Consider the following 27,925-nt stretch of genomic DNA (forward strand, 5'->3'; position numbering starts at 1 on the left):
AACAAAGATTTTACAGTCAAATGACTGTTACACTCTTCAAAGAAGCCCCAGGAGAGGCTATTCACTTACTGAAGTATTATCATTATTCCTGAATTATGCTCTACACATTTACTAATTCTTTAAGAAAAGTGGCTTACTGCTGTGCTTCGGGACGTCTTCCTTTGCTCCAATTCCCTTACCTCTGCTTCTATTTCTCACTCTCATACCTACATTGATTCATTCATCCAACCAATGGATATGGAACTAGGCATGGGAAATGCAGTCCTAGTACTCAAGATACTCTCAATCCAGAACGAGCTGTAACAGGGCTACCTAAGAACCAAGAGATGAGGAGGGTGGGGTTCTGTGTGATTAGACGGAGTTTTATCAAATGGTCACTAGTTTATATGGATACTTTAAGCTTGAGAAGGAAAGTTGCTGCCTGTGGGCTGATCATTCATGCTTCCAGTCCATAGAAATACACAAAACATTTCTGCAAGTGGGCTCATAATGCTAGTAATGGTGCATCCTTCCTGAAAATACTATGAGTATATAGTTGGTGGAATGCTTAAAACTGAACCATTTTCAATTTTAACTGTTTTTCATTCATTCATTCAACCAAGAGTGTTTATAAGTATTTATTTGCTATGGGTTTGATTGAGGAGGACAGCTTCACCTACTGAATATCACATTCATTTATAACTATGTTCTAGGCATCAACTAAATGAACAAAGTCAAGAACCATCTGGTCAATTATTCCTCAATAAAGCTGAAAAAAAGAACTGTCTGCAATTATCATGATAATAGACCTTCATAATGATAGTGTTGAGTCATCAGTAAAAAATGATTACATCTAGTATATAATTTTGGAGGAGAGGCAAGTATACAATGCATGTTATAAAGAAAATGTAAAGTAATCCACAAAAGTAATCTACTTAACTTTCTTCATTTGAAGAGTTAATCTTTAGCTACATGGAAAATGCACATATTCAGAAAGATAATTTTTTCCCCAAGGATTCCAGAGAATAAAAGTTTACTCTACTTGATAATGTATAAGTCAATTTTTAGGCAATTGAATGTCTTAATCCCCAAATAATTTTTAAGTAAACTTCTCTATATTTATTTCTAGTATACCATGTAAAATAAGGGAAATTTGCATAAGTGTTTCTTACTGTTCCTCTTTTGTTTTCTAAGCCAAAGCTGCACAAAATTGTGAGGCACCCTAAGTTTTTCTCTGGTCTACTCCCACCTCCCCAATTCTTGGAGAGCACTTTGAACCTATGCTATTCTGTGGTCGCTCAAGGCTTCTCCAGGTCACTGGACCTGACGACATCTCATCCCTGACTCATTCTTCAAAACGTAACCAACCTTGGTCATATTCCTTCCAGCATCCCATTGCAAATTAAGCTAATCTCATAAACTAACTCAAGCTAACATATTAATTAGTGATGATAATAGCTTAATACATTGCTGCTTTCAGGGAAATGTGCAAAACAAGGGGAGATTTATAGAAATATAATACTGTATTCCAAGAGCAGGGAGTTTCCCAGTTATGGTCACTCACCAACTAAATTTAAAACTAAAATAATAAACACAGAAACAAACATCAAAGGTTATAACAAAAATAAACCAGCTTACATTTAACTTAAGTTTGAGAAAGAGAGAAGATGAAAATATACTATCTGACATCTGTATATATCTGCACATGTATTTAGTGTTCTTCCATAACATGTATATGTATATATATTTTACTTTGTTTAATATTTAAAAACAATGATATAAGTTCATATTATTCCTATTTTATAGATGAGAAGGTTTAGTCTCAAAGAGGTTATGATACTAACTATCAAATGGCAGAGCAGGGACTCTATAAACATTCCTAAATCCAAGTCAAGTGTTTTTCCACTATGCACAGCTCCTACAAATGTCCATAATACCTCATTTTAAACTAAATTTAAAAAACATGAAAGTATATAAACACAATGATAAAACTACACTTTAATTCCACATATGCCAGGTTTAAAAAGGAAATAGGGAGTAAGATGGGGAGGGAGAGTGACAAGCCAGGCAAGAGGAAAAAGTAGGAGATTATTGAGCAGAAAATGTCAAGGTTAGAGAAACAGGTAAGAGAGGGAAGGAAAGAAAAAAACAGGTGTTTCTGAAAGGAAGGCTGAGTTGAAGTCTGGGCCCTGAGAGGCCCTCAGTCAGTGTAGTTTCTAGTCAACACACTTGACTTCACTGTCCAGAGCAGTCTTGCCCTGCATTCCTCCTCCTCTGCTCCAGTCGGCCAAAATCTTCCCCTATCTAAGCCATCCAGAGAGCTGTGGGCTAGTATTTCCACAGATCCCCAGAGCCCTGACCTTATCTTGGTCTAATCACTGTAATGAGTTTCTTTTAACTTCCTTGGTGACAAAACACAAAGCAATTTACTTCAGAAATCTCCATTCTCTTCTATCTTTGAGAATTAATGGAGATCCAAGCACTTACCTGAGAGTATCAAAAGCCTGATAGTGGTAACAAAACAGCAAACAAATCAAAACCAAGACTTCCATCATTGAAATGTGCCTTACGTATATATATTTCATTGAAGAACCACTGATGATAAAATGCTTACACATATTCACCACTTATGTTTCTAGGTGTTGTTTTATTTATTATTTAGGCAATTAGGTATAATTGCTTTCAAAATGAGATAAATATCCTATATTAGTAGCATTTAACAAACTTCTTAAATCATTGGTATAAATATTTCAATTAAAGAAACAGGTCTGGAGAAAATAAGTTTGAATCTCAGCTTAGGCTCTTAGTAACTGAGTGACTTAGGGGAAATTACTTAATATCTTTGAACTTTAGGGTCTTTACCTGTAAAACAAGACTAATAATATAGTACCAATCATATATAGGTTGCTTTCAGAATTAAATGAGATGAGTGCTTGGAAACTGTACAACATGCAGTAAGCACTCAACAAATGTTATCTATTATTATTATTATTATTGACCAGTAAGTTTCTTACTTAGCTGCATAAAACTTAATTCCAGTATACCTTTTGCTTTTTTAAAAAAATGATTAAGATGATTTTAGAACTTTCAGGGGAAAATGGGATTTTAAATAATATATAAACAGTAATAATAAAAAATTACAGTCAAATATTGGTATGTATATAAAAATTGAAAAGCAGAATTGTCATCCTTTTGCAGATAGTTTACCTCAAAGTCTATCAGCTGTAGGTCGGCTATCAGTGTCACCAGCAGCCCACTATTGTAGAGTTCTTGTGCTAGCTGAGCCACAGCTTCTGTTGGGGGTTCCTTGTCACTTGTCCCACACAGAATTTCTTTCATTGCTTGCAGTGATTTCGACACTTCTTCTGAAGCCTAGTGACCAAAAAGTATGCTAATAGTTGAGTAATAAAAAATTTCAAGTTATAAACAAACAAACAAAAACCACTTATTGAGCCCTGCTTATTTATGATTAAAGAACTGTGTACAGTTGCAAACAAAAACCATTCAGTAGGCACTGCGTTTTTTATTTCAGAAAATGTTACTAAAGTTAATTTATAAAAGAGAGATCTTCAGTATTTCTACTTAGTTAGAATAATTGAAATGATCTTCCTTTATTTAAAAAAAATTTTTTTTAATTAAAAAAGTGTTTTTACTTTTTGGCTGCACTGTGCAGCACGTGGGATCTTAGTTCCCTGACCAGGGATCGAACCCACACCCCCTGCAGTGGAAGTGTGCAGTCTTAACCACTGGACTGCTAGGCAAGCCCCCATGAACTTCCTTAAATCATACTCATACTGAACTTTACTAGTAATTAATTACAAATTTAATTTATAAATTAAATTCAGTCCATTTTGAAGACTTATCAGTAGCTAGTAGTCTTTATTTAAATCATTTGTTAATGTTTTTCAACAAATCCCTATTATTCTGTTTTTTTTAATGGAGTAGGTACAAAATCATACATTGTCAAAACCCATAACCTTTGTCAATCCACTGATCCCTCACACATAATCATTATCTTTTTGTTATCTATGAAACTTAAAAAAAGAAGCAAAAGATCTCACATTTTTTTAAATGGCCTCATATTTTATATGTTTTTATTAAAAACATATAATTTTGCTTTTATTAATTCTTAAAAAAATTATAATTAATTTATTTTATTTTAGGCTGTGTTGGCTCTTTGTTGCTGTGCGCGGGCTTTTCTCTAGTTGCGGTGAGCGGGGGCTACTCTTCGCTGTGGTGCACGGGCTTCTCATTGTGGTAGCTTCTCTTTTTGCGGAGCACGGGCTCCAGGCGCGCAGGCTTCAGTAGTTGTGGCTCTCGGGCTCTAGAGTGCAGGCTCAGTAGTTGTGGCGCACGGGCTCAGTTGCTCTGAGGCATGTGGGATCTTCCCAGACCAGGGCTCGAACCCATGTCCCCTGCATTGGCAGGCAGGTTCTTAGTCACTGTGCCACCAGGGAAGCCCTCATTGCATTTTAAAGAATAATAGGAGAATACATAGAGGTAGAAAGTACATTAGTGAGTATTAGGGCTTGGGTAAGGGAGAAGGAGGCGCTGAAAATGTTCTGAAATTAGATAGTGGTGATGGTCACACAACCTTGTGAATAAACTAATAACCACTGAATTGTACACTTTAAAATGGTGGATTATATGGTATCTTAATTACACTCAATAGAAAATTTTTTTAAAAACAGGTGAAGATAAATAAATAAATAAATAAATAAATAAATAAATAAATAAATAAATAAATAAAGCAAGGGCTGCCCTGGTGGCACAGTGGTTGAGAGTCCGTCTGCAGGGAATGCGGGTTCGTGCCCCAGTCCGGGAAGATCCCACATGCTGCGGAGCGGCTGGGCCCCTGAGCCATGGCCGCTGGGCCTGTGCGTCTGAAGCCTGTGCCCCGCAAGGGGAGAGACCGCAACAGTGAGAGGCCCGTGTACCGCAAAATAAATAAATAAAGCAAGCAAGCAAGCATGGGATACCAAAAAAAAAAAAAAAAAACAGGTGAAGAAAAAAAACAGGCCAATTAGTTAACAATTTGCTGACTGTTTTTAAAGAAATATAGTTTTATTACTTTCAAGTATTGTATTCTAATCATTATAATTGAAGAAGGAAATGAGGAGAATAAGGCAAAATAATAAAAGTAACTCATAGTAGCATGACACTACTTAAAAAATTAGTTTCCAGATACATTTTATGATATTGCTAAAGCAATCCTTAATTTATTAAAGGTTGGAAGTTCCTTAAATTGTGACATATATCCACAGAAGATTACTTTAAACATATATAGAGTTAAGAATAATTATAAAGCAAACACCAGTGTGACCATAAGAGAGGTCAAGAAATAGAACATTTTTAGCATCCCAGAAGTCACTTGAATGCCGCCTTTTCAGCCGGAAGTAAATACTTTTATGTTTTTGATGACAATCATTTATTTACTTTTCTTTATAGTTTTCTCACCTATGTTTGTATCCCAAAACAACATAGTTTAGTTCTGCTGATTTGGAATAGTACCTGTACCCTCTTATGATTTGCTTCTTTCACTCAACACTATATTTGGGAGGTTCATCCTTGCCGCCGCATGTAGCAGCAGTTCTTTAACATTCATTGCTCTGTAGTATTCCATCAATGGCTGGACCACAACTTCTCACTTCTACTGTTGATGGACATCAGGGTTGTTTCCACTGAGGGGTTACTATGAACAACAATGCTACGAACATTCTTGACATGCATCCTGGTGCATATTTGCAAGAACATCTCTAGAGTTTATACTAGGAGGGGAACTGCAGGGTCTTAGAACATGTATATCTTCATATTTAACAGATAATATACTCAACTCATTTCCAAACACCAATTTATACTTTATCACTCATAGTGAATGAAAGTTCTTATTGCTCTCCACACTTGTCAACATTTAATAGCATCAGACATTTTTCATTTTTGACAAGATAGTAGGAATGTAATACGAATTTACTGTTGTTCTAATTGGACTTTTCCTGATCACTAATGAAAATTAGTGTCTTTTTATGTCTTTTCCTTTTTCCTCTCTTTTGTTATTTAGATTCACTCTTATATGAAGGTCATTTCTTCATTCTATTGAGCCAATATTTTGCTCAATATTACAAAGTACACTAGAAATAAAAATATATTTCTACATTCCTTACAAGATGTAGGATAAAAAATATATTTCTACATCATTACAAGAATACAATATTGTATCATTCACTGGGACAGAAAGATACCATTAACTCAAGGGTATTTATTTTACAGATATCTTGAATCTTGCCATAAACTAGTCCCTTTAGAGACAAATTATATATGTAGGATTCAATGTCCCTTTGAAGGAATAACTGAATTACTAAAAACCCCTTCCTCTGAGGAAGCCCTTCTTGGTAGGACTTTAAAACAATGTTAAAATGAGGCTGCACTGGGAATTCCCTGGCAGTCCAGTGGTTAGGACTCCGCACTTCCACTGCAGGGGGCGCGGGTTCAATCCCTAGTCAGAGAACTAAGATCCCACATGCTGCGTGGTGTGCCAAAAAAAAAAAAAAAAAAGAGGCTGCACTGTAGTAGAAACTATCAGTTGATCTTTAAATATAAACATTTTACCCTCTATGTCAGTATAATATTATATACCAGTATAACCCCTTAGATTTTTTCTTCATTCTGAGTTTTTTTCCTTCCAGTTTTATTAAAATATAATTGACATTCAGCACTGTATAAATTTCAGGTGTACAGCATAATGATTCAACTTACATACATCATGAAATGATTATCACAATAAGTTTAGTGAACATCCATCATTGCATATAGATACAAAATTAAAGAAACAGAGAAGAAAAGAATATATTTTTCCTTGTGATGAGAACTCAGGATTTATTCTCTTAATAACTTCCATACATAACATACAGCAGTGTTACTTCCATTTATCATGTTGTACCTTACACCTCTAGTACCTACTTATCGTACACTTGGAAGTTTGTATCTTTTGACTGTCTACATCCAGTTCCCTCTCTGCAGTACCCCTGCCTCTGGTAACCACAAATCTGATCTCTTTTTCTGAGTTTCTTTGTTTGTTTTTGAAGTATAATTGACCTACAACACTGTTAGTTTCTGTTTTACAACACAGTGATTCAACATTTCTATACATTTCAAAATGATCACCACAGGGCTTCCCTGGTGTCCAGCGGTTAAGACTCTGAGCTCTGAATGCAGAAGGCCCGGGTTAGATCCCTGGTCAGGGAACTGGATCCCACATGCCGCAACTAAGAGCCTGCATGCTGCAACTAAAAGATCCTGCACACCGCAGTGAAGATCCCATGCGCCGCAACTAAGACCTGGCGCAGCCAAATAAATAAATAAATATTTAAAATATATATATTAAAAAACCCAAAATAATCACCACAATAAGTCTAGTTATGATATGTCACCATACAAAGGTATTACATAGTTATTAACTATATTCTCTACACTGTACCTTTCACACCCAACTGGAAGTTTGTACCTCAATCTCCCTCAGCAATTTCTTCCCCCTCCAACGCCAACCCACCTCCCCTCTGGCAACCACCTGTTTGTTCTCTGTATCTATAACTCTGTTTCTACTTTATATTTGTTCATTTGTTTTGTTTTGTTTTTTAGATTCCACATATAAGTGAAACCACACAGTATTTGCCTTTCTCTGACTTATTTCTCTTAGCATAATGGACCTCTAGGTCCATCCATGTTGCTGCAAATGGCAAGATATCATTCTTTTTTATAACTGAAATGGATTGGTGGTTGCCAGAGGTAGAGGGTGGGGTGTCACCCCTTAGTTTAAGTCTAGAGGGATCCAAGGTTGGTCAGAGGCTCTAGAAAGTGAACGAAGAGTTCAAGACAACAGACCCAACAATTATCAGTTGCATAAAACCCAGAATCAATTTAAACGTACTTACAAAGAGCCTACGAGTGCATCACAGACCATGTTTAGGATTCTTCATGAAGCTTTTACATTAGCTTTTTTGGTCTATTCATGTATTTTAATAAAAATGTTATTATTTTACCTCATACCTTATCTGTCTTTCTGTCTTGCTTTTCCAAAACGGCCATGTTGTCTTTCAGAATTTTCACGATTTCTGCTGGATTTTTGTGCGATTTACTAAACAAAGGCATTTTTTTCATCTATAGAAATCTCTTCTTCCAATGTGGAATGCTAAAAACAAACAAACAAATAAACAAAAATTATAATTATAATTCTTAACATGATTAAATTGTTATACCAAAATGTCTTATAAGTTTTCAATAACCAATTCAGTAATATGAAACATTAAAATCAGTCAAACTAAAACAAGTTTCATTGGGACTTCCCTCGTGGTCCAGCATTTAAGACTCTGTGCTCCCAATGCAGGGGGCCCAGGTTCAATCCCTGGTCAGGGAACTAGATCCCACATGCCGCAACTAAAGGTCCCCCATGCCACAACTAAAGATCCCACATATCATCTAAAGAATCTGCATGCTGCAACTAAAGATCCTGCGTACAGCAACTAAGACCCAGCGAAGCCAAATAAATAAATACATAAATATTAAAAAAATAAAACAAGTTTCACCAAGTTTTGTGCCAAATTTAAATTAATATAAAATATTTTAAGAAAGATATTTTTTAAAGTTTACCTAAAAGTTTTTACTCAAAGTTTAAAATCTTTCCTAAAATAGAAATTCAAGATTTATGCAAGAAGGGGAAAAGGAGTATTTTTAGAGAATAACCTGATATTTAAAACTAGATATTTTGACCAAAGAGAGTGATGATGATGATGGTGATAATAATAATCATAGATAAAATAAAACATGTAAAACAAAAGTGGGATTAGGATCCACATACTTTGGTAAAGCAATGTTTAAAAACATGCCACTCCACAGCAATCACAAAATTACAATGTAAAATTGTTTAGAATCCGTTTTTTATTTACTCTTCAAACATTCAGCTGGCATACTCACTGATGAAATGAGGACTACCATGATGGGGGGTGAGGTGGGAGGGGAACAGGAAAATCAGTTCTTCTTTTTGAGAACATCTATTTACATAGAGCAGAGAAAGCCAAATATAGCTGTCATTGCCCTATTTACACTAAAAATGTGTTATTTTTTTTTAGAAAAAAATCTAAAATTAAAGGCTCCAGTTAGTAGAGGCATATTCATTTACTTTACATTTATTAGCAAAAATATTTCAAACATTACAGAAATATGATGTGATAAATCAAAGGCTCCCATTAACCAGTCATCCAGAGGCAACAACTATTATCAGTTTTGATACATATTCCTCCTGAATTTTTTCTATGTATATAAAAATATATTTTTTAAAACCAAAATAGAATAAATACTAAATATAGTATTTTTCAACTTTTCCCCACTTTTTATATCTTGAATATCATTCTATGAGTATATATTTAGATGCACTACAATATTTTTATAGCAATATCCATTATACAGACATATTATGTAATTACTTCTAGTATTTGGTAATTTCTTATTAAATTATTATATAATTTATTTTACCAATACCTTTATTTTTTTTTTTTTACCAATACCTTTATTGATAGACTTTTGGGTTAATTCCATTTTTCCTCATATTTTTCTTATTAACAATGATGCAATTAATCAATAAAGAATATTACACACAAATGTACACAGCAGTCGATAGCAATACTCTAAACAGTTATTCCTCTGGCATATCCTTGGCTATGGTTCTAAATATTTACTTCATCTCCCTAGACTCCTACTTCCCAAATCTGGTTCCCTAGGACTTCTGTCAAATCTCTGAGTTACCTTATACGCTTTCAAAAACTTTCTTCAGTATTTGTTGTTTGTGATCAAGAATAATGCTAAGTGGCACTCAACATACCTGCTAAACAAACAGGAGGTACTTAAACCCCCAAATTGTTCTGAGTTGGTAATTCATCCGCTATGATTCCGAAGTTATCACCCTTGTCTGCATGTCATTTGCTCTATCTGTAAAATGAGTGTTCTGTTTTTTAACTGTGAATTCACCTAGTCATATCATTTAACTCATATTTTTTTTCATCTCATTCACCAAGATATCAAGAAAAATTTTGCCAAATGTTTTGGGAAAGCCCAGATACATTATATTTATTTGTTAGTACCAGTTTAGTTACCTTATTTTATTTTTTAATACATCCCCATGACTCACTTATTTTGTAACCAGAAGTTTGTACCTTTTGACCCCCTTCACCCATTTCATCCACACCCCACCCTCCACCTCTGGCAACAACCAATTTGTTCTGTGTACTTATGAGCTTGGTTTTTGGTGTTTTTAGATTCCACATATAAGTGAGATCATATGATATATGTCTTTTTCTGATTTATTTCACTTAGCTTAATGCCCTCAAAGGCCCATCCATGTTGCCACAAATGGCAAGATTTCATTCTTTTTATGGCTGAATAATATTCCATTATACACACACACACACACACACACACACACACACACACACACACACAGCACATATGCTTTATCTGTTCATCCATTAATGGGCACTTAGGTTGTTTCCATATCTTGGCTATTGTAAATAATGCTGCAGTAAACATGAGGGTGCATATTTCTTTATGAATTAGCATTTTCATGTTCCTCAGATAAGTACCCAGAAGTGGAATTGCTATATCATATGGTAGTTCTATTTTTAATTTTTTGAGGAAACTTTATACTGCAAGGGGGATTCTTAAAGAAAGATAGAGCATGATATTTTGAATTAGATAGGCCAAATATAGCGAGCTCTAGCATATTCATCACTGGTCCACACCCATTCTAACTCCATCAAGGCCAAAGATAAAGTATGTAAGATGGAGTCCTGAAAATGGTGCTTCCTTGGGATAAAGTGGTAATAGTAATAAATTCTATGTCAGAGTTATAGAACACACATTATATTTCAACAACACAAGAAGCAGGAACAGGAGAAGATGCCATGCTAAGTCCAACGGACTGACACCAGGTGAATGCCTCCTGGGCACTGAAAGCTGTGGTGGGGTTGCACACATCAGCCTGCCCTCCGGCGTTAGTGCTGACAGCAGGCCATGCAGCACACAAATATCAGAGGACTGACATGGGCCCTATTGTACTTTTCCACTTTCCAAAGTAAGTGAACAGAATAAACAACAAATAAATAGTTTCTACTAAAAAAAAAAAAAAAGCACAAGCAAAGGGGAGAAATGCCCTGTGGACTTCGACAGGAAAGGTTACTTCCAAAATTAATTCTCTGTAGGAGATAGAATAGATATAATTGGTAAAATAAAAATTAAAAAAAGGAAGAGAAGAACTTAGACAAAAAGAGAGTTGGTCAAGATAAAAGATCAAAAACACATAATATACACACATATACAGAAACACCCCAAAATGCAGCATGGCAATCCAAATCTGCATACAGCAGAAATGACCCCACAGAAAATTGATTGAGGACAACCAAAAGGTACACAATTAGTTAGTCTATATTTATTCATTCAGAAAATATTTACTGAGCACCTGTAAGGTGTGAGGCGTTGCACTAGTAAATGCAAAATAAGCTTCAGAGGGTGCACAATGTAGTGGGAGACACAGCCACACAAAGGGTTTTGCCAGAATGCCAGAAAAGGTTAAACAAACTTAAATGATGGAGAAAAGGTACTTGGTGTGTGTTCGTGTGTATGTGTGTATAGTATATATTATGGAAATATGGAGAAGATACAGTGTTCTATCTATAAAAACGGGTATTACAACAATGAAAAGAGGTGGAGGAAGACAACAAATGCAAAAGGAACTAAAAAATGGAGAGAAACAACAAAGATAAAACAGCCTAAGCAGAAAAAAAGATCTAAATGTGGTCATTTACAGAATTTTTCTAGTTGAGATTAATGATGAGACCCCAAATTCAGTGCCTTGTGGCTTTTAGAAGAAACCAACATTCTTCTCTTAAAGCTCATTCCTACAAAATGACTGTTAACAACAAAAAGGATAAAAATTAAGCTGTCTTTGGACTTCCATAAAACTACATGTCATAAAACCATGGAGAGAATCTACAGAGTTCTGAAAGGGAAAGTCTATAACCTCACAATTAAGTCTCTAGCCAACATATTTATGTGTGAATAGACCGTGTACACCTACTAAAATTCTTACAAAAAGATGAGATGGAGTCAAACCCACAAGAGTTCAAGAAAATAAATGCTAAAAACCAGAAATAGTTCTTGAAAGGGAGCCTTGATAGTGCTGGCAGAACATTTGGGAGGGTGCAAATCTACAATGCATTCATGTCGGAATAAAAATAAATAAGGATTCAACTAAATAAGTTAAAAAGGAAACTGCCTCAAAAATCTCAAGAAAAGAATGATGGAAATAACAATAGAATTAGAAATAACTGAATCAGAAAAGTAAAAGAAAAAGAAAATCTCTGGTACTTTTTGGTGCCTGTTTTTTCTGGTGCTAGACCTGTCTGCTCTCCTTCCCACCCCACCCTACCAAAAGGGTGGGAACATGACCCAGGCGGGGCCAGAGTATTCCTTCCACTGCCCTGGCTACAGCAATTGGCTCACAAATGGATTGTGACACCATCAAGCTAATCAAAATGCTTCAACAGCATGCTTCAATGCTTTTCCCCTAGGTATTTTAATTTAATTTAGTTTAAATGAAATATTTAGGGCATCTAGAAGAAGAAATAGAGAACAATGTAACAAGTTCCTGTATATTTACCACCCGGCTTAAAAAATAAAACAACTAAAGCAACGCTCTTGGTACAATTTTCTGATCCCATTTCCCTCTGGCTCATACTGTACCTATTTATCATTACCCTTACCTATATATGCTTTCACACTTCTACTAATATTACAGACAATATGTGATATTGTTGTGTATGCTTTAAAGCGTTATAGAAATGGTATTACATGGCCAGTTTCTTTTTTTCTCCCTCAACACTGTGTTTATGAGATTTATTTGTGTTAATACACAAATCTCACGTTTATCTTACGTGCTGTATAGCATCCCACTGTATGACTATACCACAATTTATTTATCAGTTCTCCGAGTTCTGATTGTTTTCAATTGTTTATTATTACACGCATGATCATAACACAGATTCTTTTGCCAGTCTACTTATACATTTGTATGAGAATTTCTCTAGGGCAGTGGTTTCAACTTTTTAAATAGTGACTTGCAGTAAGAAATGCATTTTATATTGTGATCCAGAGCAAAGGAATGTATAAATGATTGTATAATTGTTTCATGAAACAATACTTGCCCTCTAGATAGATTCCATTCTGTTCTATCTGTTCTATCCTACATTATTTTTTTAAAAAGTGCTGATCATTATCCATTAATTCACTACCTGCTAATTAGTATGCAAGATGTCATTACAGGGGGAAGCTAGATGAAGGGTATACAGGATCTCTCTGTATTGTTTCTTATAACTGCATGTGAATCTTTAGTTATCTCAAAATAAAAAGTTAAAAATAAAGAATCCATCACTATGGAAAATGGACAGTGATAATCCAACATAAGGATAATTACTGTTCCTGAAGTAGAAAACTAACAAATGAAAGACGTACTTAAAGATGTACAAGATGTGTCTATTTGTCTACTCAATCCTTCAGCAAGCCACCCTTTTAATTGTATACAGCCACAGAACTATTTCTGGAATGTGGCTCAGCTAATGTTAATGGTATTATCTGAATGAGATTTGTGATACATCTAAAATTTTTTCATCTTGATATTTTTCTGTATTATCTATAATAGTGGGGAATAAACCCATGTAACTAAGAAAAGAACCGAATAGAAAAACCTATTTTGTTTTTGAATAGAAAAACTGAATATCATTAAAATGTCAATAATCCTAAAGTCCATAATTTGATACAATTCCAGTCACAAGTCCAAAAAAGTTTTTAGTAACTAAATTAAGCCAAGAATACCAAAAAAAACTCACAAGGATAACGAGTTTTAAAAAGGAAGATTTCTTACGAGGGAATGAAATTAAACGTGCTATCAAGTGCTATATGTGAAAGTGACACAAGAAAAACAGACCAATGGAACAAAAGAGGCCAGATATAGATGTTACTATAAGTGACTTTCAAACTTCTGGATGTAAAATAATTTCTCTAATTTTAGAAGTGATGAAATAAATCTCAAAAAAAAAGACTGACAAATCAGTTAATATAAATATGTTACAAATCTAATAAATTGTTTTGAATTTTTATGGATAAAATAATAAAAACATTGTAGGCAAACAACAAATAAGAGTGACAACAAATAAGAACAACAAATAAGACAACAAATAAGAATTCTGTGACATGAATATGAAAGACAGGGCTAATATCATTATAAAAGGAGATCTAAGACAAATAAGAAAATCATTAAGAAATAATGCATAGATATTAGAAAACCACAAAGGAGGAAATACGGTTAAACACATAGTAAATGTTTATTCTCTATAATGGAAAAATGCAAACTTAAAGTGAAGGACTATTTTGCCCATCATATAACAAAGTTTTTTGTTGTTGTTTTGAGAAAATTCAATTCTATTGATGGTGAGATGCAACAGGCCCTCTCTTTTCTTACTGGTGGAAGTATAAATTGGATAATAATTTGGCAATATGGATCTAGAGCCTTTAAATATTCACAACCTCTGACTTTAGTAATTCTGCTTCTATCAATCTGTCCTAAGAAAATAAACTAATTAAGGTTACCTTTATAACTTTTTTTCCCATATTTTAACATCTCTAAAATGTGCATGTGTCTTACAATTGATGGAACCTTATACTAACTGGCAGGGTTTTTTTTGTTTTTGTTTTTTTTCTTTCTTAGTGGTACAAGAGTATATGCCTTACAACCAATGGCTTCTTAGATTTGATGAAATATAGTATATGGCTATGAAAATGTTTACAAAGAATGTGAAATAAAATGTACATGTTAAAAAAACACCATCCCATAATATAGACCATAACTACAACTATGTAAAAGCAAACAAAACCACAAATACACAAAACCTATGCATAGAAAAAATCATTTAAAAAAGTTAACAGTGATTGCCTCTGGGTAGCTGGCTTATAAATACTTAGTTTTCTTCTTCCTTCAAAGTTTCTTTTGTCCCCAAACTTTGTTCAATAGATCATGCAAATGTTTTTACAATGGAAACACCTTCTCATAAATGATACTTTTAATGACTAAATCACCATTTTTTAAAGTTCAAACTGTGGAATATCTGATCATCATGTCTTTTCAAAGCACTAGTCAAACAAATATGATTTCTGTTACTTGGCTATGAAATTTCATTAAGAGTAGCACTTGGCTCAGATTCTGGAGAGAAAGCCAAAAAAAATTCTTCAGCTCTGCTCCCAGGGAACTCAGGCCCTGTAGATTTTTAGTAGACTTTGCCAGCTTGGCAGCATTCCCTTTCCTAAGGCACAGTAGAATATTTCATATTCCTAACTTATGTGTGAGCGCCTCTAAAGATGACCCAAAGTCAATCACTCAAATACCTCATCTGAACATGTTCAGTGACGTAAGTGGAGAGGAGTGTGTTTGAAGGGGGCCAGGGAAAGGGAAGCTAGGAGAAGAGGTCATTTGGGCATTAAATACCCTCACTGTTATCCCTTAAAGTATTTTAAAGGGGAATAAATGTCTATCTGTAGGTGGCTAATGAGTATCTCTAGGCCTTTATGTCTAACCTCCAAATGTGCCGTTCAATAATAGTTTTCAGTTCAAAGACTTTCCACGAAAGCTTAATGGAGTGGGAAATTTATCACTGAAGACAAGAGAAGTCTCAAGATTTCCATAGGTAAAACCATAAAAAATATAACCAAACTGCTAACTCATTGTAAGAAAGTCAACTCAAAAATGAGCCTTGTTTTCCTTCACATAGGTTATTTTACAATGAACAATGAGTAAGAAAGGAAGATTTCCAAAAGTCTTTCACAGAGCTTGCTAATTTAAACTTAGTCACAGGTACCTTCGCTCAAACTAAGAAAATTAAACCATCACATTAAAATAAATTTCAAGAAAGTTCAGAAATTACCATTCTTTTATGTTTTATTCCAAATAGGACTCACAGATAGAAATAATGCAATCAAAAAGTACACCTATGGCAAATAATTGGGCCAATAAGATTCATTTTTAAAAATCAATGGGATGGAGATTACATGAGTATATGTATTTGTCAATATTCAGTGAACTGTTCTCTTAAAATGGGTACATTTCATTGAATGTAAATTTTAAAATAAAAAAAAGTACACCTAAACGTTCTACTGTATTTGTTGCATCCCAAATAGGCCTCTTCCCACCACAAAATCATTGATTACCTTCACAGATATAATAAACTACAAAGCATATCATTATTGTTATATATGTTATGATATCAAATCCATTATAAAACATATTACATATGTCAAAGTACCTTCCAATCAATGCCCGCTATCCCTCAACCATTCCATTTTAAAATATACTTCCTAGATGTAATTAGAAGACACCACAATTGCATTTTGTACTTGAAGACCTATAGAAACGAGTGAAAATCAGTGGACAAAGTATAAATAAGGACTTTCACTGATCATCCTTTTTCTCAGTTCAAAATGACTAAGAATGGACCTGTTTTTATAAGTTTTGTTAACAGAGTTTGAGGGAGCACCATTTTCAAAAATGAACAATTTACATAGAAATGAAAAACTTGTAAGAACTGTTTTATGTACCCTTACTCATTTGGAAGCCTTGATCAGACTTACATCAGAATAAAAACTCTTTTACAAGAAAAAAACCCATGTCCTTGGGAATTGCTCCTTAATTCTAATGTATTGTAACCACTGAAACAATTTAAAAATAGAACTAGTTTATGAAATTAGGAAGACATACAACTACCCATTTATTATTATAAATATTAACCTACTAGACTACTGTTCCAGGAAAAACAACCAGAAACTTCATTCACAGTAATGTTTCTGTTGACAGCTCCAGTCATTTGTTGGAGTTAAAATTTTCTACATCTATTAGCTAATAAAGATTGTCAATGGATAATAATTTTACATTTGAATTTCATAATCTCAATTTATAGCAGAGATCTGAAGCTAGGTCAGTATTCTCAAAGACTAGGAAGTGTAATCAAAGCATCAGTTCTCACTGAAATTCACAAATGGCTATTTTTCACAACAGAATTATCAAGGGAAACTTGTAATTCTTTTTTGGGGGGGGGGCGTGTCTTTCTTTTAAGCACATACATATACAAAATAATCATCAAATTTTGGTTAGATACTGTTACTGGTATTAAGGCAAAGTTTATAGTTACAGTGTGAAATACAACCATTTCATAGCTTCAGTAAGCCCTGTGCCTATCTATGAACTCTCAATCTATAAAACATTAACATGGGAGAGTAAAGATGCATGTGATTTAGCTGAAATTATCTCTCATCCTATAGACTTCCAGGATTGTAAAGTTCTTCTGGATGGGTAAGTTAATATGACCTCTCATCCTTCCACAGCTGGAAGAGACTAGATGAGTTTCTGCTGGAAATTTAAGACATATAAGTCATAAAATTAAATATTTATTATTTCATTTAGAAACAGCAAAGATTTCATCTTAAACAAACTATTTTAATTACCAGTGGAACACTAAGTATGTCCATAATTAAAAAGCATGCTAACAGAGATTTTTTCCTTGTTAAGGGAATCTCAGCTAAATATTATCTTTAAGCTGCATTATAAATCTATACATGCATGTACACAGACATCCATACCTCAGAAATGGAAAATTGTCCAAACTATTCCACATTATTTCATTCAATCATTCAACAAATATTTATTAAGCACCTATTATATGCCACTTGGAACTACTCAAAATCATTACTTTTAAAATGTGATTTGAAATAGAACATAGAAAGTATTTTTTGATCAGATGGAAAGGTTTTTCTGCCTCTAAAAATCATCTAAGTATAATCTGCATTCATTGTATTGTTTATTTCATTACATATGTTTACTGCAGTACTAACTTTAACATTTTATATCTTGGCCTTTTAGAGAAACTTTTTTTAAAAAATTGAAGTATAGTTGATTTACAATATTGTGTTGGTTTCAGGTATACAGCAAAGTGATTCAGTTATATCTATATATATATATTTTCCAGATTATTATCCATTATTGTAGAGAAACTTTTAGGGCCAGCGTAACTAAACTTAATTTGGATAGACCTAATTTGAGTTTTCCGAATAGGCCACATTTCTTCATATGGGTCCTAGTACACATATGCAAATACATAATTCTTCTGAGTTAAAGTTGACACCTTACTTCAGAATGTCCCATGTACTCAAGATACCAAGCTTGTAAATTGCCTCCCCTCATCACCATCCCTACTCATTCAAGATTACCCCCAAGTTACACCACAGTCTTCTCTTTTTCTCTTAACAGTTAGGCCTATTCTGTACTACTATTGCTTTGTTTGCTTCTTAAAATTCAATTCTTGGCTCTCTCTTTCTCGTAATGAAAACTGTGTGCCCCTAAACCCCTTTCCTTTTCGGGGTACCTTGGAAAAACTACTCAGTTCCATTTTTGTAAACCAAAGAAAGAGTTGAGTTCCTATCTGGTAACTATTTATTAGGTACCTACTTATATGCCAGACACTGGGCTAGATCTCAGAAATGGCTGATAAGCATAAAAGCAATGACTAGAAATATTCCTGTAGCAAGGAAAAGAAAAATCACTGATTTTAATATAAGATTAGATCTCATAAACAGTGCAATTTATCTTGGAAGCTCATAAAAGTACCTAGAAATGCTGTTTATAAACATACTGCTTTTCTTCAAGTATTAATATTTAGGAAAAATAATGTCTTATGCAACTTGTAATTGTTTTTATATTTAGTTTCATCACTGTAATTGATTTTCTAATATTTTTCAGGGTGGTGATGGTTTTTCTATTGTGTAAGTGAAATACAAACTTAGGCTATAATAAACACCAAGCAATCATTATTTGTTAAATTGTTTCCCAGAGAAGATGGTTCCCAAATTCCCAACAACCCACTCACAAATAAACTTCTAAGGTACAAAACACTTGGAAATTGGGGATGGCTTATTTTTTATTTCTATATTTACAATCCTATAGGCTTAAGAAATGGTGCCACTACTAAGATAATACCAATGAATTACTAGTTTAAAATAAAAAATTATTTGGAAGATTGTGAAGCTATGTGTAAATCTTCCATCAGTCTAAGGACTGAGTGTGGGAAATTCTGTAAAGAAGTAAAATTTGGTTTGTGATATAATCTCTATTGTATTTACTTTTGACTTCAAGTATAAGATACTAGTCCTAAAAAGGTTTTCACAGACAAGCTGAGTTTCTTTTTATACACTGGTCAATAGGTTAAAAAAACTCCACAAAACAAAACCTGTTCTACAGGCTTCTGCACACATACAGGAAATATTAGAGAAAGTACAGTAGTTTTACATTATATCTAGAGTACAAACCCTTTTAATAGGTTCATTGACACCTTGCTTAAGTTTTCATTTCTGCTAAGTTGTTCTGCCTTAAAGGACTCACTTGAATCAATAACTAAGGACATCTTTTTTGAGGCTGGCAAACTAGAAACATTGCTTAGAATGATGCATCTTTAAGCAATGACTCACTTCTGCAGCTAACAATATATACTTCCTTCTTACACAGAAGAATGATTACATGCCTTCCATCGATGCCTTTAAAAAAACATATAAAATTAGCATACAATCTCCCAAGTTAAGATTGTACAAATGAAGTTTTTATTGGAATGTGAATATATATTTTAAGAGTTTTTTCTTTTTTCTCTTCTCTATTGTTTACATACATATATGCATCTGGTTAAAATAGTTCTTCAGCAGAACAACAATATTATATAAGAGTTTGGTGCCAGCTATAAGAACAAAATAACTGCCTTATTCCTTAATTTGAAATGTGCATTCATTTTGTATCAAATGTTAAGTTTGATATGTAAATTGTCTAATTTTTATTTTCACTCCAGAACTTTGAAAAAAATCATGTGTCACTTATTGGATCTAACAGAAGCATTCAACATTCAAATTACATATCCCTTTATTTAATGGCATCATTAACATTTCTAATTGAATTATGAGGGAATGCTGTAATTGATAATATCAAACATCACAATGATTATTTTAAATTTACTGAAAATAGACGGAACGAGGTAACTTTTGAATTTTTATTCAGTTGAAAGAGAAACATGAAAAATGGTATCCTGCCACTATTTTATTTTTGGAAACTCTTTGTAAATAAAAACCCATTTCCAAAATAAGATATTCCATGGACACGGAATAGTTGGTAATGATTCAAGTGCCTTAGGCAACAGAGAAGTATTGTTTTGTAGTTGTTTTTAAAACCTCTCCTAGTAACAGCAGTTTATCATGCACAAAGAAACAAGGTAACAGCACAGTTTAAAATGAAAATATAAGCAAAAACTGTAAAACCTCAGCTAAACTAAATTTTAATTCCATCTCTGTGAACCATTATAGGTAACCTGGTTGATACTCACCAAATGTTACAGAAAAGCCCAGGCTCGCCTAAGCAACGAAAAGTAGACACGTGGTGAGGTGCTGAAGACAGCTCTCTCTGGGGCTCAAAGCACTTTAGATGAAGTAGCCTTTATCTTCCATTTAATAGAGGGTGCCTCCTATTACCAAAGCGTGGCAGAGAAGAGTTTCCACAATCCTGTCTTGACTTTCTGTCTCCCTCTTTGAAGAGTAAGTTACCACCGGAAAAAGTTAGCAGAAAATGATCACTGAACACTCACACAGGGCAGCTGTAAATTTCCACTCTCTTTGCTTGCTCTCAGATTCCAAGCCTTGCTTGTCTCTTAATCTGTCACAGGCAGTTCTGTTTCTGGTCAAACCAGCTTGCTTATGCGTTCTCCTCTCCTCCTCTAATGCACTCTTTTAGATACATACCACACAGTCACAGCTCCCTCTTTTTCTTCCTCCTTCCCAATCATGCAATGTCACAAGAATGTGTGTAAAGCAATTAAGTTGAGGCAAATTTAATTCTTGGCCAAAGGAAAAAAAAAGAGTCTAGGTATAAACAAAATTTTTTTCTCATCAAATTTTTTCCTTTTAAGTCCTATACTTGTTCATGCATGGTTTTGTCAACAAATTAAATTGGCCTGACCATCTTGTTTAAAAATTTGAATAACAAAGGCATGTTGATAGTGATAATAACAGATTCATTTGCTAATATGTTAGATTCCCAGGGAAGATGCTATTCCCAATCATAATAAGAAAGTGTAGCAAGTAAATACACAGTATTATTAATTTAATCTTGAGATTTTAAAAAGCAAGGGAGGTGGGGGGGCGGGGGCGTTGGCACAATGGATAACGCCTCTGACTACGGATCAGAAGAGTCTAAAAAGCAAGGGAGGTGTTAGAATGAGTATTCATAATTTAATTTCAGTGTAATTTTGTGAAAACTTAATTTATTAAAAAATACGGTATATTTTGAAACTTAGAATCAATTTAGTTATAAAAAGGAAATTATAAAGAACATAGAGAAATATTAACACCAAAACTATTAAATGGAGCAGCTTACACCATTTATGTGCAAACCAAATGTAACTATTTGGTGTAGAATGTCTCCCCCTCCCTCCCCACCCCATCACACAAAAGCACTATTTGTCAGGATACGTAATACCTCTTCAATGAGAATTTTAAAAGCTAAAGGTTTCAAAAAACATTTTTTCATTAATATACATGTATAATTATAGAGTAAAATTTCTTAAAATTATGGATCTTTCTGCAAGGTTTGAGGATGAGGAATTAGGTAGAAGACTGAGTGGGATGGCTAGTGACAGGCTTAGATGGCCTTTATTAGATTCTTTGGAGTTAAAAGGTAAGCTTGGAATACATGCTAGCTCTGTGAGGATGCTAGTCAGAGCCTGCTTTGGGGTTTTCTTTTTTTAATTAATTAATTAATTAACTTATTTTTGGTGTTGGGTCTTTGTTGCTGTGCGCGGGCTTTCTCTAGTTGTGGCGAGCAGGGGGTACTCTTCGCTGCGGTGCGTGGGCTTCTCATTGCCGTAGCTTCTCCTGCTGCACCAGCTCTAGGCGTGCGGCTTCAGTGGTTGTGGCACGTGGGCTCAGTAGTTGTGGCTCAATGGGCTCTAGAGCGCAGGCTCAGTAGTTGCGGTGCACGGGCTTAGTTGCTCCGCGGCACGTGGGATCTTCCCGGACCAAAGATCGAATCCGTGTCCCCTGCATCAGCAGGTGGATTCTTAACCACTGAGCCACCAGGGAAGTCCTCTGTTCCAGTTCTTTAGTGCCAAAGACTTTTAGGTTCTCTGTCTCCCACTATGTTTCCACTCAAAAGTCTTGTGCTCTTCTAACAGATCTCCCAATTATAGAGCTGACAGAAATAGTTGTTAGACCTATTATTACTTTAATCTTACTCTCTGCAGAACTAAAATATCTCTAAGAATATGAACTTAAATAAATTGAAAGGTAATTATTTGTACTTAGTTGTTTATCCTTATGAAAAATAAGTGAATGAATCTTGGCTTTATTACTTAATCTATATATCATATATATTAAATATATATTTCTTAACATATATACTTATTTTAAAATATATTTCTTTATCTGGCTTATTTAAAGTACAGTTTAGAAATTTAAATATGTTACAAGGAAATTTTAACACCTAAAAATCAGGCATCAAGAAGACTAGGGCTTCCCTGGTGGTGCAGTGGTTGAGAATCCACCTGCCAATGCAGGGGACACGGGTTCGATCCTTGGTCCGGGAAGATCCCACATGCCACGGAGCAACTAAGCCTGTGCACCACAACTACTGAGCCTGTGCTCTAGAGCCCGTGAGTCACAACTACTGAGGCTGCATGCTGCAACTACTGAAGCCCATGCACCTAGAGCCCATGCTCCGCAACAGAAGCCACCACAGTAAGAAGCCTGCGCACCACAACGAAGAGCAGCCCCTGCTCACCGCAAGTAGAGAAAGCCCATGTGCAGCAACGAAGACCCAACACAGCCAAAAATAAATAAATAAATAAAAGAAGCCTAGAGATTAGTCTGCTGTTTGTTACTTCAAATTAGTAGTTCTGTAAATCTGGAATCTTATTTCCTATTTTTAAAGAAACAATAAATGGAAATTATCCCAAAACCCTAAAGGGTATTAAGAGCCTACTATCTTCTTAAGATTATACTCAAAGAGTTCTGGTATAACTGAAGAAGTTCAGAATTTGTAAGGGTAGAACTTAGAATAACTATAAGGCTGATTTTTTAAAAGTCACTTTAAAATTAGACTTTATATCAATCTGTGATGGAGTCTAAGGCACAAAATAAAGACAAGTCATCTAATACATAATTAAACAGATTGTCTGCATATGAATGTATGTTTACATTTGATTCCTACTAAATACCATTTTTTAAGATGCATACAAAGAAATCACAAAAAGTGACCTTATATTAGGCCACAAAGACATCAGTAAATTTTCAAAGGAGAAATAGTGCAAACTTCATTCTGTAAATACAACACAATAAAACTAGAAGTTATTTTTAAATTTTTCAGAAGATAAGCAAACTGTTCTTTAAAAATACCCTATTAATACGTGAAAATTAAAAAAGAACATTCTTTCAAAAATTATTTGGACAGAGAATTAAAAGTACAATTATAGGGACTTCTGTTTCAGACTATGATGGAGTAACAGGGACTAGATTTACTCTTCTATCTTACATAATTAAAAAACTGGACAGAATTAATAAAACAATGGTTTTCAGACACTGGACACCAGGCAGCTCAGCCCAGTAATCCCTAAGAGAAAGGAAACAAACAAAGGTAAGCTTCACAATTGTCCCAGTTTGCAGAGCAGGAAGGGGAACCCAAGCAGAGCATGGCAGTCTCCCTGAGTTCAAAAGACAGAGTTGATAATTCAAGAAGGCCAATGTGGCTAAAATTCACAGGGCAAAATACCAGAGAGGGAGAGCTACAAAGAGAGCCCCAGAGATCTGCAAAAAGTTCCCCTCAAATCTTCACTGAGAACTGATCAGTGCACGTCCATGAGAAAACTCTCCAAGGCCAAGGAAAGAACCACTGGAAAGAAGCAGGCTGAAGAATTCCCACTACACACACAGGCTGAGAATAAATAGGTCATGTTCCCAACAGTCAGAATAAAGAAATCGCATAATAAATGGGAGATTGGGTTGAGTACTCAGAAAAATATTGCCTCAGTAGCAGGACCAAATTAGTCCTAAAGGTTGTTCTGGTCCCCCCCAATAGAGGTTACAAGTGAGCTTGAAAGGATCAAATTGTTTCCAAATAACTTAAGTGTATCCTAGAGAAGAATTAAAAATTTTTAGAAATCTAGCACACTACAACATAGAATCCACATGTTTAGCATCCAGTCAAAAAGTACCAGGCATGCCAAAAGCAGGAAAACACATGCATAATAAGGAGAAAAACTTAATAGAAAATAGCTCAGAAATGACACAACTAACAGCATTAGTACAAAAAGACATTAAAACAGCTATTACAAATATACTCCATAAGTTTAAGAAAGTATAAAAAAGCATAAGTATTGTTAAGGAGAGCCCTGGAATATATTAAAAAGACACAAATCAAATTTCTAAATATTAAAACTACAATTTCTGAGATAAAAATTACACCAAATAGGATGAACAGATTAGACACTGCAGAAGAAATAATTAGTAAACTTGAAGACAAAACAGAAGTTATCAAAATGAAACACTGAGGGCTTCCCTGGTGGCGCAGTGGTTGGGAGTCCACCTGCTGATGCAGGGGACATGGGTTCGTGCCCTGGTATGGGAGGATCCCGCATGCCGTGGAGCGGCTGGGCCCATGGGCCATGGCCGCTGGGCCTGCGCGTCCAGAGCCTGTGCTCCGCAACGGGAGAGGCCACAACAGTGAGAGGTCCGCGTACTGCAAAAAAAAAAAAAAAAAAAAAGAAACACTGAGGGAAAAAAAAGACCAAAAGAAAAAAAAGAATTAACGAGCATTCCTAACTATGGGAAAACTTCAAGCAGCCTAATGTATGCATTGTTTGAGTCCTAAAAGGAGAGCAGAGAAAAGGGGAAACAGAAAACAATGTTTGAAGAAATAATGACCAAAAATTTTCTAATTTAATGAAAACTAAACTGAGAGAAATGAAAGAAGAAAAATACAAATCTACTACTATAGTCCAAGATATAAATACTCTTCTTTCAATAATTCATAGAAAAAGTAGAAAATCAGTAAGTACGTAAAAGACTTGAACAGCACTAAAACCAATTTGATCTGATATATATCAAACATACAAACATAGAAAATATGTTCTCTGATCACATTAACTTAGAAATCAATAATAAAAGATATGAGAAATTCCCAAACATTTGGAAACTAAATAGCACACTACTAAGTAATCTATTGGTCAAAGAAGAAATAAAAGCAGAAATTAGAAATTATTTGGGGGAATTCCCTGGCAGTCCAGTGATTAGGACTGGGCACTTTCATTGCCATAGACCCAAGTTCGATCCCTGGTCAGGGAACTAAGATCCTGCAATCCATGCAGCATGGCCAAAAATTAAAAAGGAAAAGAAAAGAAATTACTTTTAACTGAATGAAAAGGAAAACCTAACAACAAAATCTGTGGGATGCAGGTAAAGAAGTATTTAGAGAGATGTGTTTAACATTAAGCACTTATATTAGAAAAGAAAGCATGCCTCAAGCTAATGACCTCAGCTTCCACCTGAAGAAACTAGAGGCGTTAAGCCCAAAGCAAGCAGAACCAAGAAAATAATAAAGAGCAGAAATCAATAAAGTTAGAAACAGAAAAACAATGAAAAAAATCAATGAAACAGAACCCGATTATTTGAAAAGATCAATAAAATTGCTCAACATCTTACAAGACTGACAAAGAAAAAAAGACAAAAATATCACTATCAGGAATGAAACATTAAACCATAAAAAAGCTATGAGAAAACGCTGATATTTATTTGATCTCTGGGTAAGATAGTTTTTTCAGACCAGATCTATTTAAGAATAATGTTTTAATTTGTTAAGCCCTCCCTCCTCTTCCTTTTTAAAAACTGATTCTGGACTTTTCAAAAGACCAAGACAATTCTGTTACAGAAACTTTTGAGAATGTGTTTTGTGGTGCCATTTAACTTGTTCTTCTATCCCCTGTATTTCCTATAAAAAGGAAGTTAGCTCTGAAAGCATAATAAAACATAAACATTTTTTACAAGATAAGTTCATAATGAATCACACCAAGAGGCAACAGTCTCATTGTCCCACTATTAGTGATCTATGTTTGATGACTGAGTTAGGGTAATAATAGCACATTTCTTTATTGAAAAGACATTTCCCTTTTTGACTAGCTAGTAGGGTATAGACTGATATTTTTTTCAATCTGCAAATATGCAATTCTCTCTCAGTGCTTCCTCCAATGATTTTAGTATTCATTGGTGATCCTTCCCTAAATCAATTACTTCACCAGGGTTGCAAACCGGTAATTTTAAAAATTCTATTCTTTCTATGTATATTGGCTGGCACTGTTTTGTAGAGAAGAGCTTCTCCTCAACTATACTTCTAATTGTTTAATTCTCTTTATTTAATCACCAATTTTGAGAGTAGGAAGCTAGTAATATTCACTTCCAATGGTGGCAAAGAGAGATACGTTTTTTTGGTGGGGGAAGTCTTTCTCTTCTCTTGAATATCACTATAGGTTCACAAATTTTTACAAATTCAATGTTTCAATCAATTACAGGCACTATTCTTTTTGGTGCTGTCCTTGTAGCCTGGGTTGCCCCCCAAAAGCAGGGTCTGAAGCAAAAGCCTCATGTAATATTATTTTAATAAGAAATCCAATCACAATGAGCAGGAATGAGGAAATAGGGGAATAAAACAAAGAAGGAATATGTCAGCCAATATGACAATGCATCATCAAGCTGGCCACCTGTTAAATCTATCAGACTGAAACTCTTAGAAGCTATATGAACTGCATTTCAGGATCACCCCTAGGGTTCGGGGGTGGGAGGGTGGGAAAGGAAGAGGAAGAATTTATCTACTGATTCTCATCTTGGATTGATCAAAGTCTTTCCCCAAAGGGAACTAACTCCCCTACACTTGAGTTTAACTCCTCTATTCTTCCCGGTTGCACATGTGTGGGTCTGGGCACTGAGTGGACCCCAGAGCAGTGGCCACATGGAAGCCCTGTGACACGTAGCAAAGAGCTTGCAGAATGACAGGAGATGAAGCTATTAGGTTATGCCTGCATGAGGGTTTGCATAGAGGTGAAATGAGACAAGTGAGTCCTAGAGGATCTGCAATGGTATATAAGAGGTATCTAAAACAATTGCTCAAACTTCCACAAATTAGGCCAGCGGGAGTCCTTTCAAGATAGCTCCTACATCCTTCTGATACAGTTTCAATAATCCTTGAACTTTCATTGCTTTCTTGTTCAACACAATGGTGCAGGCTCACCTTGTATTTACTTTCTCCCAGATCTGGGCCATTTCTCCAGAGAGAAGTTTTCCAAATGTGAGGAACAGTGCACTTACCCTTGCTCAAAAGTGTTTACTTACTGCATCCAGCTCCAAGATCTCTGTTGGTTTTATGCTTTTTAATCAAATTTGAAGTAGCTCCTTATGGTCTAGCATTCTATGGCTCAATTATAAATTTACTCCCCCACCCACCCAGGACATCTAATAAACAAGGCAAAAGGAACACAGGATACCAGGAATAAATACTCCCACATGAAAAAGGGTAAGTGAGGAAACATTAATCTATAATATGTATGATATTTTGCTGGACAGGAAGAGCAAGCTTCCCTGCCTGGGGATGAGTTCCTTAGCTACCAAACTGGTTGCCCCTGGTTCTAATCTCTCTAATCCCTGGGAGAATCCTCCCTATCAATTGTCCTCCAACGTCACATTTGAGAGGGTCATTGTGGATGGTTCATGACTGACAGCTTTCCTGCTGAAGCCA

The 27,925-nt window shown here is 34.8% G+C and overlaps 1 protein-coding gene across 2 annotated transcripts in view; it reads right to left on the reverse strand.

The window, feature by feature from the left end:
* The window catches only part of CAB39L (calcium binding protein 39 like), a 98,438-nt gene that overhangs the window by 40,743 nt on the left and 29,770 nt on the right, over nt 1-27,925 (reverse strand). For both annotated transcript variants that reach the window (XM_082675732.1, XM_082675733.1), the window contains 2 exons: nt 8,023-8,164; nt 3,187-3,351 (listed from right to left, as the gene is read on the reverse strand). In XM_082675732.1, the coding sequence (XP_082531858.1) occupies nt 3,187-3,351; nt 8,023-8,133 (276 nt within the window). In that variant the 5' untranslated portion in view covers nt 8,134-8,164. The remainder of the gene's footprint in view (nt 1-3,186; nt 3,352-8,022; nt 8,165-27,925) is intronic.

This window comes from Grampus griseus, assembly GCF_964374135.1.
Source record: "Grampus griseus genome assembly, chromosome: 18".
Classification (NCBI taxonomy): domain Eukaryota; kingdom Metazoa; phylum Chordata; class Mammalia; order Artiodactyla; family Delphinidae; genus Grampus; species Grampus griseus.